Source organism: Rhopalosiphum padi, chromosome 3 (genome assembly GCF_020882245.1).
Source record: "Rhopalosiphum padi isolate XX-2018 chromosome 3, ASM2088224v1, whole genome shotgun sequence".
NCBI classification, from domain to species: domain Eukaryota; kingdom Metazoa; phylum Arthropoda; class Insecta; order Hemiptera; family Aphididae; genus Rhopalosiphum; species Rhopalosiphum padi.
The window spans coordinates 63,347,128-63,365,546 of record NC_083599.1 but is presented as its reverse complement, the minus strand read 5'-3'; the positions used below and the strand labels follow the sequence as shown (position 1 = coordinate 63,365,546).

Here is an 18,419-nt window from a genome sequence, read left to right as displayed (position 1 = left end):
AAAATAATGCTATATTTATGTAATGTTGAAAAGTTTAAAGTCTCTAAAATAATTTTGTTCACATCCAGTGACTAATTTATTTTTCGAATTTAATTTTTTTTGTTTTAAGTACGTATTGCATGCAAAATGACTTATTAGCTAGGTTTTTTTTAATATCACATTTCAGTTTCTAAGAGTACAAAGTACCGAGTACCTAATCCGTGTATTATAACCAGGATTATTTTTTTTATTGATACTCATTTTTTTACCTTGAGAATTTTTAATGTTTGTTTGAGCTGATGATGTTTCAACATTCTCTGTCAGGATTTTTATATCACCATTATCGATAGCTTTTAGCTAATATTCGTGACCAGCTATTTCTTCACGAGTTAAATTGCTAAGTTTTGTATTTAATTAACGCGATAACATCGCCGACTATAATTATTGGTATTTGGTGGTGGTTTTTATAGGTATTAGACTTTTTAAGTGACATTATTGTCTATCACCGTGGCGCTTTATCTTGGTTTCATTAGCTCTTGTACTAGGGCTCGTTATTCACGTATCAGTCTGTAGTGTATTGTCTATTATAACAGCCTTAAGAGGAAGTCGGCGCACTACATATTTATTTCCTTTCTTTAACTCATAGGAAATTTGCGTTCAGCAGAACTAACCTTGTGTTTTTAGCTTTAATATTTTAATCTATTATCAAACTTAAAGTAGACACCTAATGAATGTTTTCTATGTTCTTAAGTTGGCTTTTTACAGTATTTCAATTTTTATGCTAGTTATTATTAAGTAGGTAAAATGTGACAAAAAAACATGTTAATTATGTTAATGTTAATATCTTAATATAAATTGAAATATTGAATTGCGGGAAATAAGCACAAAAAATAAACACATCAAGGAAAAATAATAATATAAAAATTTGAGTAAAAAGTTAATAAAAAACTGGTGACAGTATAATGTATTTAGTATCTAGAAATTATTAAATAATTATTTTGTTGTAATTCAATTTATATTAATATTTATATTTAAATTTTTTACTATTACGAGTTATTTTATTATATTTATAGATAGTTAAGCTAAAATAATTTAGCATAAGTCATATTCAGACATTATTTATATTTTTATTTTTTATTGAATAAATAGGTTAAAAAAAGAAATAACCGTATATAAAATTGCCTATATTGGTCCCTTTTATACAATTAACAAAACACGATAATAATTTATGGCATTATTTTCATTATAATATGTTATATTTTACATATTATGTTCACGCTTATTTTTAATTTTTTTTCTGGTCTTTTTTTCCTTGGTGTGTTTATTTTTTGTGCTTTTTTCCGTGGACTTTTTTCCGCCTACCTGAAATATTATAATAAAGCCAATTCTATCGACCATAATAATAATATGTTGTAATTAATACAACATAAACAGTTATATTGTTATTAAATATGTAGGTATTTCGTTTTTATTAGCTACTAGCAAATGAACTATGGTCTATGATATTGATATACAATTTATATTTTAAAGATAGAAGCTTATTATATTATAATTTGTATTTTTGAATAATCTTATTTATATTATATTACCTATATTATTTAGTATTTACCTTAATCAAATACAAATTATATACCTAATTAAATAAATAGCTGATAGGTAGGTATTTACATTGTGTATTTACACAATATTATAACTATATTACTCGACTTCCGTTTTGCTTCAGTTGAAATGTATAGATAATACAAACAATTACAAACATCAATTTTTATGATTTTTCGCGTTTTAATTATGGACATATTTTTGATGTTAACTTAAAAACTATAGACAGATTTAACGAAAGCTATTAAGTTTAAACGTATTTGAATCTTATATCATCAAGATTGTTAAGTACCTACCTAATAAGTAGGTATAATTGATATTCGTCCTTATGTGTTTAAATCAAAACTTTTCCCAGAATTAAGAATCGCATTGTAATTTGTAATAATTGTGTTCATAAGTACATATTGGATATTTGATAATAATATTTGTTTTATTTTTAAATGTATTAATACAAGTTTGTCCACACTCCACATATTTTAATATAATTGTCATATTTGTACTATAGTTTTAATAGCAATATAATCTGTAGCTATAATAGCAACTGAAATTTGAACTTGGGAGTGCCTTTCAAAATAATATTCTGTACTTATTTGTATTCTCGAGATAAGTTTCTATACGAATAACGGCGGAATAACTTATGAGAAATCTTTTAATCAATTTTTAAGTTTTAACTATTAAAATTGAAAGCTTTATTAATTTTTAACTATACCTACAATATAGTTTATAAATTTTCAAGTTATAGACGAAATGAAGTTAAAATTTGAATACCAATCAAACATCAAACGCTTATAAAAATAAAATTGTGTATATAGGTATATCCCATACCTTTTACAATATTAAAAACGCAAATTACATTTAAGTATTTATTTTGGCTAAATGTAAGTTCATACGCGAGACCTAGCAGGTAAAAAAATACATATGTTAGTTCCTAGTGTTCCTACGCGATAGAATAAGGTACATATAATGTAAGTTCCCTACACTGCGTACCTATATTATTATTATATATAATAATTCATAATTGGTTAATTGGAAAAAAATATATTGCATTCTATATAATATAAAATATTATAATTTATAAGTTATCAATCTAATATCAGTTATATCATATGATACTGCCATACAGTTTAATATAATACAACAATAATAAAAAAAAATTATATTTTATGTAGTTATATTTTTTTATTTTCTAATCTACTATTTTTTGATTTATAAAATTTTATTTTTCGGCATTTTTTGACTAGGTAATTTTTATTCTTGTGTCATTATCAGCATTTCTTATTTTTATGTATGTATTAACTTGAAATAATTCGAGAATTTCAATAATTTAAAAATGTGCGGACGTTGATGATAAACATTTAAATGAAAACGTTCACATGCATTTGTGGTTTGTCGTATGTATATTCTATCAGAAAATTGTTTCGCTCATATTTTCGGTTGAAAACTACTATTATTTGATTTATAATTGTCAATTAAATAATCACAAATCTTCTAAATTATATTATTTTCATATCATAAGTTTGATAACTTATAGTTATAATATTTTATAAAATGCAGTATATGTATATATATATTTATATATATTTTTTTTTCTATTAAAATGTATGAAAATAAAATTTATTATGATTTATGATATATTTTTTATTTTTTTAAGACAGTATAATCAGTTTGATAACTTATAATATTATATAAAATAGAGTATATTTTTTACTTATGTACCTACCTCCCATCGTGTAGAAACTAACATAGATAACGTACCTTTTTTTTGTGTAGGAACTTACACATCACATATTATCTATGTAAGAAAAGGAATTGACGTACGTAATTTTTTTTAATTACTATACACTCTCGTGTAGAAATCATGCAGTTAGGACAGACAAGAAGACAAAAACTAACATTGTTACAAAGAAATAGGCAATCTAAAGTGTGCATGATGAATCCTAATTCTTTTTTCTAAAAAATATTATATTTGTTGTTGAACTTTTTCTCTCACTATTAATGGCCAATAGCAATAGCGTCATTTGGACTGCGCAAGGTATACATTTGCGTATTTAAAATCCAATATTGTAGTAATTTTGCCCACTTTATAAATTGATTGGTCCGAATAATTAATAGTGGCTTGCACTTAAGTGGACTGCTCTATACGACTATACATCATGCGTATTAATAAAAAAAAATTTAAATGACGCCACTGGCCAATGGATATAGATTGTCAACTGTTATAAATTGTATACTAACATTTTCTAACAATGTTGGCTACCAGATCTCTCTCCCTCTCTTTCTATCACTCTCTCTCTCTCTATGATCAGTCTATTTTTAAATTTTTTTATATGTCTATGATATTGAAGGTCACTTAAAGCGCTAAAAAATTAAAGTCATTTTTATTTGATTAAATTTTGTTTAATTCACACCGTGATACATAATGATAGATAATTCTGTGAGTACGAAACGCTTACGGAATGTCTGAAAAATATAATACATATACGTAAATGTATATTGTATATATTTATTCCTTTATCCAACTTCTTTATCAAAAACTAATACAAATTTTCTGTGACTCCCGAATTAGTTAACAATAAAAAAAGTGTAAGGAAAAAATCCAAGAAAAAAATATCATTAATTATCTATAGCCCTATAGGTACTATTATATGTATTTATCATTTTCATAACTATTATTGTAAAATTATTTGCGATCAGTTAAAATTAAAGTTCTCAAAATATGATTAAAAAAACAATTATTTTTATAGGTATTTTAATTTTTAATTTTATCTAATAACAATAAGTTTCACTTTGTACGATTGTACGCTTTAATTCAATTTAACAGAGACAGCTTTACACACAATTTATACATATATTTATTTTTTTACGAACTATAATTTTAACAGAATACAGAATAATTTTTTAATAATAATAGTTATAAATTATGATAATGGATTTAAGGTACTATAGCAGTATATAACTATTATATTTTGTACATATATTATGATGTACCTATATATTATGTTTATAATATAAATAAAGGTCAAAACAGCAAACTGAGCCAAAAGGTTATCTTTTATACAAATGGAAAAAAATAATAATACAGCTATAACATAACCAATGAGTTTTGGGTCCAGCGTTTATCGATATCGTACATTAATTAGCCATGTACGATGTACAAAATATTATTAATATATTTAATTAATTGTAAGAGCGTGTAGCTGACTGTTTGTGCCACATAGCATATTTACCTATAATAGGAATGTATTTTTAAAATATTTTAGACAATTTGATTAGTGTTTATTTGATATCGCAGTTGAATAAAAAAAAAAATGTATAAGCAACAAAATAAATATCTACGACTTTTATCAAATAATTATTTACAATTTATTTTTGTTACCCACGTACCTTTGTTGAATCTTAATTATTTATTGTAATAGATATAGCAATATAGCATATATATAAATATAAATTAAAATAAATATAAACGGTAATTAATCATAATTCAGTAAACATAATATATTATTGACTCTATGGCTTATTTATAATAACAGGCATCCTGTACCTGTCATCCGTTTATTTGTTAAGACTTATCTGTATAATATTATATGTGTGTATCAAAGGTCTAAAATCTAAATAATCATCATAATATGGCGTGTTCTTGTTTGATAGATATTAATTGTACTTGTATAGTTATTTTAGTTTTGTATACATGTTATCCATAGTCCATAATAATATAAATTAGTAGGTAATATAAATTTAACGATGGTAAAAAAATACAATAAGTTCATTTTTATAATAATTATTTCTAGTGGCACTTTTCGTCAACCGCTATAATCCCGATGTCTCAATGCTGCTCTGTCTGGCACAACTTTTGTCTTTTAGCGCATCTCAATAGAGAGATGAAAGCCTTCAGATCAGTGTCGTTGCAGTATAATCGCAATAATCGCATGTAGGATTTCCTTAGTAAATACCTATTAAAATAGTTAAAAAACGATGTTTAAATAAAACATTATGATAAATAGGTACATTTATTACGCCAACATCATAAATTTACATCTGTATTTAATGAGATTTTAAATAGAATACCTTTATGTACTTTTACAATTTAAACGTACCTACAATAAATTAATGTTATCTAATTTAATTGTTTCCCATTGTTATTTATGTGTTTAAAGCTTAGAAGTCAAGTAACAAAAATATATCCTGAGGATTCGTGGAACGTTTTAGTATTATAGACAGTCACGTCTCATAAAGGTTCTTACACGGTAGGTAGGTATACAAATACTTGTCCTATACTTTTAGAGACTACGTGATTTGAGATTTCTCTATAATATGCAGTACACTTATTGATTTCTATATCTTACAGGTGGTTTTCACGATTTTAACATTTTTAACCATTGCATTACCTACTATTTTTTATATTATAAAGTAATACAACAATAATATTGTAGTTGGCTATTTGACTAACAGCGGTCAGTTTGGAGGTAACCAGGAGAACCTGTACGGCTATACCTGGTATACGTGACGGGTAGTTTGCCATCATAAACGGTTAGGTACGACGTGTTCATCTGCCGTAGGGCGGGTGTGGGATGGTTAACGCAAATCGCGCACGTACAATATTTATAAAATACCTATACGCAATATAATATTGTATAGGTATAGTCCGGAGAAAATAAAAATCACCTGCGCCCTACGGCCTACGGTGCGGCGCCGCCACCGGGTTTTGTCCGTGTGTATTGTCTGACGGGGAACGGTGAGGGGGAAGAGACAATCGACAGGTGGGCAGGCGGACGCGACGCGCAACGCAGCGCACCGGCCAGGCGCCCCGCTGCGAACCGACGCGCTGCGAGCGAAAAATTTCTCGCGTTCCTCGTGTTGGTGCGCGCCGAGTTATCGTCACCGGCCATCACCCACAGGCAACAACATGCTCGTTTGTTTACAGCGGTGATAACGTGTGCGTACGCCGACCGTCATGATAATGTTATTACAACAAGCTAACAACATTAAGTATTCATAACAAAACGAATAATAACAATAATAAATTAATAAATATTGTAATAGTACGCCGGTACGTCGCGATCGGCCGTACCTCGGCGAGTTGTTCGAGCTGTTCGTTCGGTTTTGGTTCGAATTTTTTTTCTATTCTCGCCACCCCTGCCGGACATCCCACCACCCCCCCCGTCCCTTCGGGTGCAAATATTTTCTTTTCTCTCCCCGTAGCGTCCGCCCGCCCGCACGCACAGGAACGCGATCGCACGCACGCGCAAGAGTACATGCAAGGCGCGCGCGTTTTTACCCGCCGCTTTTCTAACGCTGCGTCCGCCGAAAATATGATAGTAGTGGCGACGACGACGACGACGACAACGACAACGACAATATTATCGCACCAACACGCCGATGTCGACGACGAGGCCGGACGCGCAACAGCGATCCGTCGGCCGAGTTGCTGATCATTCGCCTCCACCACAGCGAAGACGATGCGCAACACGACCATTGTCCCGTCGGACGACCGCCCGTCGTGAACCTTGTGCCATTGCTGCCGCCGCCGTCATTTCTGATCACAACACCGGCACGAACGCTAGGAGCACGATCGCCACTGTTTTAACCGAGACGTCCTGGACACCAGTCACCGGGAAATGCGCCAGGATGACGTCGCCATGGATTTATGTGATGCTGTACTGCACCGCGATGATGTCGCTCGTCAACGGTAAGTACCTGTGCAATGTTTTTTGTGAAATTATTTCATCGCCGCGGGACGCGACCGTCGTCGTCGTTGTTGTTGTTTATATTATTACCGTGTCATTTTCGCGACGTTTTATGGGCATGTAATACCGGCGTTTGAATGCTATACGAAACGCGTTCGCCATCAACAGACTAATTTCGTCTACTTCTATGATACGCGTCTTTCTAGTTCGTTTTTTTCGAATTCCTAGTGTAACGACAGGTATTGCACCTGTCGTTGCACACATTACGTTAAATCAAACAGTACACCGATCGTTAAATAGATGCTCGGATACCATGTAAAATGTAGACTCCACAGGTGGTTCTCGTGGGTATTATCGTTAGAGCCGAATAGTCCCATCACATATCGATCGTACTTTGTTTGATGTTGTACAATATTGTTACACATTATTTTTAATCAGTTTAGGTCTAGACACTTGTTTCACATACTTTCTCATATTTTCCATACCATGTGAATGTAAGCCCCACAGGTAGTTCTAGTAACGTTCTTGGTAACGGATAAATAATCACGTTGCATTTCAAAAGTACTTTGTTTAACGTTGTACAATATTGTTACACATTATAACATTATATTCAATTAGTTATAGTCAAAACACTTGTTCAATTACATATTTTTTCACATTTTTCATAGGTACGAATTTTTCAATTAATAAATATTTCTAGTTTGATTTTCAGTGTTAATAATTTGTATTTTATTACGATATTTTTGTTGTTCTAATGTATTTTATATTAAAATTATAAAGTAACGTAAAGGCCCTGAGATTTTGTGGAACTGCGTGTGATGTAAATACACTCACCTGCTGTAACTAAAATTTATTATTTCGGGTCTTACATATATTTAAATCTTAATTGTATATTTTCTATTAAATTTTTTTTCATTAATAATAATATGATTATTTTTCAAGTGATATAATATACCTAATGCCTATAATGTAATTTATATAATTTAATAATTTTATGTATTGGTCCTAAATTTTTAGAAATATAATTACTGCAAAAAATTAAAAATAATATTTATAAAATTAATTTTTGTTTTATAGCTTATCCAAATTTGATATACACAACATCTAAGGATATCCGAATGGCTAATATGTCAAAAATGACTAGAATTAATGTTATTGTAAAAGTAAGTTCCTCGTTATATTTACAATATTTATTTGTTTAAATTATTTTGAGTTATGATCTAGCCAGTTTAACTTAAATAGTTAGATACCATTATATTTAAATGTGCAACTATTATGTTAATCGTTATTTATTTATTCAGGATCTCATCGAAGGAAGTGCACTTGATTTCTATTATAAAGGATCTTTGATATGCTGGGCTGATCATGGTCAAGAATCTATTCAATGTGTTTCTTACAACGGAACTCATGCCACTAACAAAGTAAAAATTTTTTATTTTAATTTAATTCATAATTTTAAACAATATCTATTATGAATTATTTACCTTTAAATTATTTACACATTTTATTTTAATAAAAGTAATAACATTTCATATACTTAATTAGGGACCGGATTTATATGCAAATGCATAATGTATTGGAATAAGCTTTTTGAAATCTGATGAAAATTGTCCCCGATTTAGATCACTCTTATTAAAATAACACTAATTTTATTTTGCATATTTCAACGTTTTTACCTATTAAATGCATATTGAATGCATATTTTTAGTTTTAAAGTGCATATTATTATTTATAACACATAAATTCGTTTTTTGTCGTATTTTCACGTTCACAGCCACATAATATCGATAAAATTGACACCAGTCGTTATTTCCAATTTCCAAAGATAAGATGACATACTTCATATGGTCATATGCAACATATATAATATATATATATAGATAAATTTGTTGCTCATATAAAAGAATTTAAGTGTTCCAAGGTCAGTTTTCGATGTCAGTCTGTGTCTTGCGTTTTATGTTTAAAATTGTGCCCGCGTGCATCGAGTTTAAAATACATTAAAAGCTTTTTTATACTTTTTTAATACCATATTAATTAATAAATATTGTTACATAATTTTACATAATACATTTACATATTTTTACATAAATTTAAACAAAATTTAAGTGCATATTTAAGTACATGTTTAAAAATAAATAAATATATTATAACATATTACAGCATTATTAAAAGCATATTTTGAGGATTTTTTGTGCATATAAATCCGGTCCCTATACATAATATATCGAAAAAAATATATACTCTGTAGTAATGTAGTCCGTGTTTTATAAAAGTATCCTCGGGCAGTGATTGATTTTCACATAGTACGGTCAGATAACTCTTTTTATTTAATCTTTTTTGATCAGCTTTTGTTTCTAACTATTGGTTGTAGTCTAAAACTAGCTAAACTGTATTGATCCAGGCAAAATGGCTGCCCAAACAGATATTGAAATAATTAAATCTTAATGTGCATTAGCCATACCCAGTGTCGCAATGTGAGGTTACTCTTAAATATACATATCTGTTCAGTTTAAAAGTATACTGGTTTGTGCATATGTTACTGATTGCTTTACTTTGCCGAATCCACCTGATTGATCTAATGTTTAAAATTGTTACTAATCAAACGGCTGTCATTGTTCATTGGCATGACAAAAAAACAGGTGGTAGTAGCAGCGGATGATTAAAAGGCGGACACCCAGCGCCAATAACTGGAGAAAATTTTTATTTGTCTCCCGATGTACTATTAAACTTAATAGAGTATAATATAAGAGAGCATTATTATTATATTATATTAAATGTTGATACATTTAAAAAAAAATCTTTTTTGACTTTATAATATCATAGTTATATCTTTTTTTTTAAATAGGTGGCAATATTGAACACTGGTATTATTACACCAGATGGTTTAGCTTGTGACTGGCTTACTAAAAAAATATATTGGACTGACGGAGATACTAATAGAATTGAAGTTGCATCATTAGATGGAAAATATAGAAAAGTACTTTATTGGGAAGACATTGATCAACCACGTGCTGTAGCTTTAGTTCCTATGGATGGGTATGTTACATCTTATCTCATAAATTTATTTATTTATTGTGTTATTTTTTCTTTTTATTCCAGTATAATGTTTTGGACTGATTGGGGTGAAGTTCCAAAAATTGAACGTGCAGGAATGAATGGAGATTTATCTACACGAAAAGTCATAGTTAGTGATAACATATTTTGGCCAAATGGGTTAACTATAGATTTTTATACCAAACACATCTACTGGGTTGATGGAAAACTTGGTTTTATTGATGTAAGTATTTTCACTTTATTTTTAGTACTTAAATAATATTTATTTGTCTTAATATTTTTTATTTAGATAATGGATTATGACGGGAGAAATAGGAAGACTATTCTTGAAAAAGGAATACCATATCCATATGGTATTGCTCTTTATCAAGATAGATTATATTGGACTGATTGGAAGACATGGTTTGTTTAAGATATATTTTTTTATAAATAATTGTTTATATATATTTAAAGCATACATTTATAACTTAAGTATATTAATTAAGTAATTAACATAATGTATAAATATATCATTAAGCTCCTTTTAGAACATCATTCATGTATGGTTTTCTCAATGATCCATAGAATGATTGTATTTTTTTTACTAATGAGCAAAAATTGAATAGGAAAAATATTTAATTAATTTTCAGTATTAATCTTTATTTTTTTTATTTTCATGATTTATTGTTGTTAAAAATTTAAAACTTATAAAATTGATTTAATATACAATAGTTTTACAAATCATTTTTTTTTTTTTATAGGTCGATTCATGTAGTAAATCGTAGTGGAGGTGGTAATAGCCGTGAAATTATACATAGTAATAATGTACCTATGGATATCCGTGTGTGGAACCCAGCTCGACAGCCAGAAAAAATTACCCTCTGTGATAAGAATAACGGAGGTTGTTCAGATCTATGTCTTCTCTCTCCAAATTCTCCTGGATATTCATGTGCTTGTTCCACAGGAATTAAGCTTATAGATTATCATAATTGTGCAGAAGGTTTGTTAAATTATATTAATTAAATAAAAACTTTACTTTGATGTTTCATGTATTATTTTTAATCATTATTTTTTGTAGGTGTCCAAGAAGTCTTATTTCTTGTACAAAAAACTGATATCTGTCAAATATCATTAGATTCTCCAGATCATACTATTATGTCTATACCTCTTACTGGTTTGGCTCATGCTATTGCCATAGATTACGACCCTGTTGATGGGTATATTTATTGGACTGACGATGAAGTACTTATCATTTCAAATTTAATGTTTTTATTAATAATTCAAATAATAATAAAATATCTCTTATTATAGATAAAAATGATTCAACGAGCAAAAATGAATGGTAGTAACCAAGGAGTTGTCATTTCTAATGAAATATATCATCCAGATGGAGTAGCCATTGACTGGGTTGCAAGAAACATATATTGGACAGATACTGGAACAGATAGAATTGAAGTTGCAAGATTAAATGGAAAACACAGAAGAGTAATTAATTTTTAATACGTTTATATATATAAAATTCATATTCTAAAACATGTTTTTTTTTTTCGTACTCTAGGTTATAGTTGCTAATGATTTGGTTGAACCTAGAGGTATAGCTGTAGCACCTGAATTAGGTTGGCTATTTTGGTCTGATTGGTATGACAAAAGACCCAAAATTGAACGTTCCAATTTAGATGGAAATGATAGAATTATTTTACTTAAAGATGATTTAGGGTGGCCAAATGGAATAACATTGGATATTAAAGCAAGAACCCTTTATTTTTGTGATGCAAAAACTGATAGAATAGAAGTGAGTTAATACATTTTTACTGTAATAGTAAGAGTCAAAAACAAAATAACTTTCATACAAAGTAGTTAATTTAGTTTGTAAATAGTATTGTATGTTTTTATTCAAATTATAAAGTCAAACACAAATAAAATATATAAAATTGAAACATTCTATGTACTTATAAATCTATTGTTTAAGATTTTTTAATATTAGACTAATGCTGGTTGAATAATAGTTAATAACATAATATACATACTTATTAATCATTACTGCAACGTAATTTCTGTTTTATTTTTATTTTTTTTACAAGAAACTAAGTTAATTATTTTTAAGTAAGTACCTGCAAAATAATGGATTACATTATAGTTAAAAATTTACATTATTATTGTTTTTTTTTTTTTTATGTAATTCAAGTATGTTAAATGTAACGTAATTATAACTAGTTACTTATCAATATAAAAAAATAAAGTTAAAAACTAGTAACAAAGACATATAATCAACAGAATAATTTAGTTATCTTTTTATTTTGTAACTTAGTTACTTTTAGTAATTAATTTAATCCAACGCTGGAACTAACTTATATCACCATATTTCACCTTGTGTTTTATTGATGTAATTATTTAACCTATATTTTACTTTATAGGTTGTTGGTATGAATGGGGAAGACCGTAAAGAACTTGTGAGTGAAAATTTGCCACATGTATTTGGTTTGACACAATTGGGTGACTACCTCTATTGGACTGATTGGCAGCGTCGTACAATTGACAGAGTGAATAAAAATACTGGATCTGACCGTAAAATCATTATAGATCAATTACCAAATTTAATGGGTGTAAAAGCTATAAATTTAAAAGAACCTCTTAATGACAATCCATGCGGTGATAATAATGGAAATTGTAGTCAACTTTGCTTCTATAGACCTAAAGGCTACTACATTTGTGCATGTGAAATAGGTGATTATTATATAATGATGAAAAAATTGATAATTATTATTTTATAGTAACCATTAATATATTTTACTTTATTAATTAGATTATGAATTGGCTATGGACGGAAAAACTTGCATATTGTCTGAATCGTTTCTAATATTTGCTCGATCTGAACATATCGGAATATTAAGTACTGAAAATAGTCATTATTCAGATATTATTCCTATAGCTGGAATGAAAGAAGCCAGGTATTTTTTTTTTTTTTTAAATACACTAAAACTAAAACATGGTATATATTAGTATGAGTATTTAGTTTGTTATGAGTTCATTCACAAAATGTCTGCATAGTAATACAGACATACAGTAGAATAGTAAATAATATAAAGTATCTCAAATGTTCTGCATTAGCCTTTCGTGGCGACTCTTTTAAAAATATTTATCCTTTGGACACATTCACTGGCTTATTTTATTATTGTAATCCAATATTATATTATAAAATAGAATTTATATTTCATTAACTTAGGACATAAGAAATGACAGATTATGTTATAAAATTGATTAATTTGATGAACTAGAAAATTGCATTACATCTATTATAACTTTTAATAGAATCTTGCAATTTAATATTAAGTACAACATATATTTTATTGTTAAATTAAAAAATCTATTTTTTGTTTATTTTTGGACTATTGGGTAATTTTTGGTAATTAATTATTTTATGAACTTCAGTGCTGTTGATGTCGACATAAAGAATAAACGAGTTTATTGGACTGACATTAAATTAAAAACAATTAATAGAGTTTACTTAAATGGGTCAATGGCAGAAAGAATTATTACATTTGGCCTACAATCTCCAGAAGGTAATTTTTTAATATATTGTAGTATTTAGTAATATAAAAAATATTTTCAACTATAAAATAAATTGAAATATAAGTATTATAATTTATAAATTATTGTGCACAGATTATTCAAATAAAAGTTATTTATGTTTTATAGGATTAGCCGTTGATTGGATTGGTGGTAACTTATATTGGTGTGATTCAGGCACTAAGCGAATTGAAGTATCAAGATTAGATGGAACTATGCGTAAAGTTTTGCTTTGGAATGATATTAAAAATCCAAAAAATTTATTACTTAATCCTAAAAAAGGGTTAGTTTTATAATATAGTATCTTTAATTTATTAAATTAATTTTTATTTAATTAATACATTTTTTTTATTTATTAGATTTATGTATTGGAGTGAATTAGATGGCATTACTGGCTCAATTCATAAAGCATCGATGAATGGCGAAGGGAAACATTGTTTGATAAATAAGATTGGTAGAGTCATAAGTATTACTTCAGATTATGATAGTGGTTTGATTTATTGGACAACGTTGACACCAAATAGTGGATCCATCGAAAGCATTGATTTTAATGGAAGACGTCAAAGTAAAATTGTGTCTATTCCTTTTGGTGGTTATCTTTCTGCCATAACATATTTCAGGGTAATAAATAGTTACATTACTTCTTTAAAACGGTTGTTATTTTAATCTAAATCATGGTATTAATTATTGAAAACAATTTAGGGTTCTTTATATTGGTTGGATTGGTCAAATGGAACTTATTTCCAAGTCGATATTCAAAGTGGTACAATTTTAAAGCAGACTAAAATAAATTTAGATCATGTTACGGATTTGATAACCTTTGATAAAGCAAGTCAAACTGGAACAAATCCATGCGCTGTAAATAATGGGGGATGCCAACAATTATGTCTCGTAAAAGGATCAACAAGAGATCATGAACCGTTATCATATCACTGTTCATGTGAAACACATTTCACATTATTTAAAAATAACACTTGCTCAGGTAAATACAATTTATTGAATCATATATTTTATTTCTAACTATAAAAATCTTATTTATAAATATATTTTTTTAAATCTTATTCTTAGCTTTTGATTCTATTAAAAACTTATTAATTTCATTCACTATTTAGCACCAAATAGTTTCTTGATTGTGGCACAGAAAACAACATTTTATAGAGTGGTAATGGATATAGACGATTCTTCTGATTCTTCACTCCCCGTCATAGGATTGAAACATGTAAAAGCGGTTGAATATGATCCAATATCACACATGATTTATTGGGTAAAATTATTTATTATTATTTATTTCCAAAGAACCTTCACTTATATTTATTTTAATAATTTTATATTTTTTAGATTGATGGTAGAACTCAAATGATAAAACGTTGCCACGAGAATGGTTCAAATCCAAGTATGTTTATTGGAAACAATGGAAATACATACAATTTATATGATCTCGCTTTGGAACCATACAACAGATTGTTGTTTTGGACTTGTACAGTAACAGATACTATAAACGTTACTCGTTTAACAAATAGCAGCTTCCAAGGTTCTATCTTTAAAAGTTTTGATGGGGAAAAACCAAGAAATTTGGCAATACATCCCGAGAAAGGGTAATTTATTATTTAGATTTTTAGATTTGTTCTCTAATTAAATAATTCGTTTAAAATTTCCAGTTATATTTATTGGACTGATTTGGGAAGTCAACACAGAGTAATAAGATCTCGTATTGATGGCCATAATAGAGTTATTATCGCCTCTGATTTGTTATCTCTTGAAGCACTTACTGTTGACAGAGTACAAAATATGGTTTATTTTTCCTATTCAAGTAAAGTAGACGTTTGTGATCTTCATGGTTATCAAAGGTAAGCTAACAATAAATATGATGTATAAATTTATATAATTTCAATGAAGGCCTTCTTTGTATACTAGAACAAATTAAAATTTATTTATTTATTTAGACTATAAAAATAGAAGTACGTAATACATCATTAGCAAAATTGTAAATTTAAATTTTAAGTTTGTTTTTTTTTTGTGGTGGGGGGGGGGGAAGTCAGCATGGCTCTTGCCCGTAACCTTACACTTTTATGAGTGCCTCGTAGCTAGACACCTGCACTTTTATTTTTATTCAACCCACACTTGCTAATAATCTATTAAGAATTACAATTCACAGAAATATTTTTATCACTAACATTTTTATGTTATATGCATGAAAATATATTATAAATGTTTTATGTATAAAAAAAGTACTTAAGTAAAACCATTTATAATTTGTAGCATATTTTGATTAGGGCCTCACAAATCCTAACGCTACACTGGAGGAATGATAATATCTTATCCAGTATAACTTTATCTCCGCCTTACTTTTCTCTATATTGTATTGAATTGATTTTAAAAATTAAGTGTTTCATACAACAAGAGATATTTTCTGTTAAGCTCAAGAAAAAAGTTGATGTTCCTTAATTAATATTATGGTTATTGCCACTAGCTATAATTAACATAAAATTTATTTTTAATTTGCAAATATTAGTTTATTAATATACTTCAGTTATTATTCCAAACTTGTATATAACTAGATTATTTTAGAGAACATGTTAAGATTTAATTTTAATTTGTAATTTATAATTTTAGGAAAACGTTGATTTCATTTGATGGAGCACTTATCACCAATATAGCTGTTCTTGGACCATATTTGTATTGGATCGATAAAGAAAAACAGGTGATAGAAAGAGTTAATAAATCCACTGGTGTTGTTAGTGAAGGCAGCACTGTCATGAATCAAAATCCACATTTAATAGACATAATTTCGGTATACATCCCTACACCTGAGGTAATGAAATATTTATTTTATCTTTTCTTATAATTTAAGCAATCATTTAATTCACTATAAAGTATGCTTATCTTAAACTCGCATTTTAATTCTGAATCTTAAAACCTTAAATTAGTTATTATCACACTTGCTTATAATCATTTTGTTAAATTATATAGAATAATTGATTTTAGATAGTATCTTTATCATGATTTGAACTATTGTTAATATTGTTCATTAATAATTTATAACTTTATATTTTAGATTTTAGCATCGCATCCATGTAGTGCAATGAACAAACACGGTATGTGTTCGCACTTATGCATTGTCACTGGAGTCAATGAGAGTACATCCAGCAACCATCAATGCTCTTGTCCTTTAGGTCTGATAATGAGTGACCGCCAATGTGTGAATGTACCAGTTTGTGGCCCCGAACAATTTATATGCAATTCTCTGAGTCCTGAATGTATGCCTTTGATATGGCGCTGTGACGGGCAAACAGACTGTCATGATGGTTCAGATGAAGTCAATTGTTCAGAATGCAGTAGACAACAATTCAAATGTTTAGACGGTCATTGTATTGGTGTGTACACTTACAAAAATATCAATTCATTACAGAGCAAGAATGTGTTAACATTGTAATATGTTTAATTGTTTACAGATAAAAGCTGGGTGTGTGATGGTACTAAACAATGTTCTGATGGCTCAGATGAATCTCGGTGCTGTGAATCTGGATTGCTTTCAAATGATAGATATCAATGCATTTCTAATGGTGCATGTATACCAGTTAAGGAAGTTTGTGATGGTTGGAAACATTGTATCGATGGATCTGATGAAACTTATTTGGCTTGCTCGTTGATTAGAAATGTGGGACATACCACAAGCCCCACAAATGACAAATCGTTTAAAGACACTTTGTTTTTCACAATAATTTTCTTTGTAACAGTATTTAGTTTGTTGTTGGTCATTATTTATCGTTGTGCTAAAAGGTATGTAAAATTTAATTTCCTTATCTTGCAAATATATTCATTATTCATTTATAAATTTTCCATTTCTTATTTGTTTTCAGTGATCTAGATCATAGTCCAAGTCTGACTAGTAATAATATAGTCACGTACACTGCTATACCAATTCCCAGACAATATTCTTCAACATCTGCTTATACGGCAATGCAAAATGGAACGCATATTGATTTGATCTCGCCATCGAACTGCAGCCCCCTGAATCCACCACCGAGTCCTACAACCACGCTTACAATGCAAACAAATGATTACATCAGAACAAATCAATACCTGCGATATGACGATCGTTACGAGCCTCCTTGCCCCACATTGTGTTCACAAACTGACTTGCCCACCGATATTTATGATGATTCTGATTTTGCAATGCCTCTCGAACCTTGTCCCCCACCCCCTACTCCTCGATCCCATTCGCCATCATCAAGCACTTATTTTAGCCCTAATGCACCACCGCCATCACCTAATAGCTGTAAAAGGCTTTGTTGAATATTTATTTTTGATAAAAATTGAATTTTATTATGATTGTGTATATTGTTGTTTTATTCATTGTTTGTAACAATTTTTATAATACAATATTTTTGTTCTATTTATCATACATGATATGATAAATTGATGTCCTACTTAGGTTAAGTTTTTGAAATATTATTATAAGCGTTTTTAAGTAATTAAGTTTATTTGTACATGTGTATTTATATTTTGTGACCTGAGCTTTGCCATAACAATTAATTATTTAAGATAAATTATTAA

General features: G+C 28.6%; 1 protein-coding gene across 1 annotated transcript; it reads left to right on the top strand.

Moving 5' to 3' along the window:
* Positions 1–6,492: 6,492 nt before the first annotated feature.
* Positions 6,493–18,266, top strand: LOC132924080 (low-density lipoprotein receptor-related protein 6-like). The gene is made up of 23 exons (XM_060988164.1): positions 6,493–7,264; positions 8,340–8,425; positions 8,564–8,683; positions 10,108–10,298; positions 10,362–10,539; positions 10,606–10,718; positions 11,057–11,295; positions 11,374–11,537; positions 11,607–11,780; positions 11,854–12,087; positions 12,710–13,019; positions 13,099–13,243; positions 13,725–13,855; positions 13,992–14,145; positions 14,222–14,483; positions 14,565–14,844; positions 14,975–15,126; positions 15,201–15,457; positions 15,521–15,709; positions 16,476–16,674; positions 16,918–17,236; positions 17,315–17,642; positions 17,723–18,266. Exons 1-23 carry the CDS (start codon positions 6,955–6,957, stop codon positions 18,156–18,158), a joined length of 4,971 nt encoding a protein of 1,656 aa, XP_060844147.1. The 5' UTR covers positions 6,493–6,954; the 3' UTR covers positions 18,159–18,266.
* Positions 18,267–18,419: the final 153 nt, after the last annotated feature.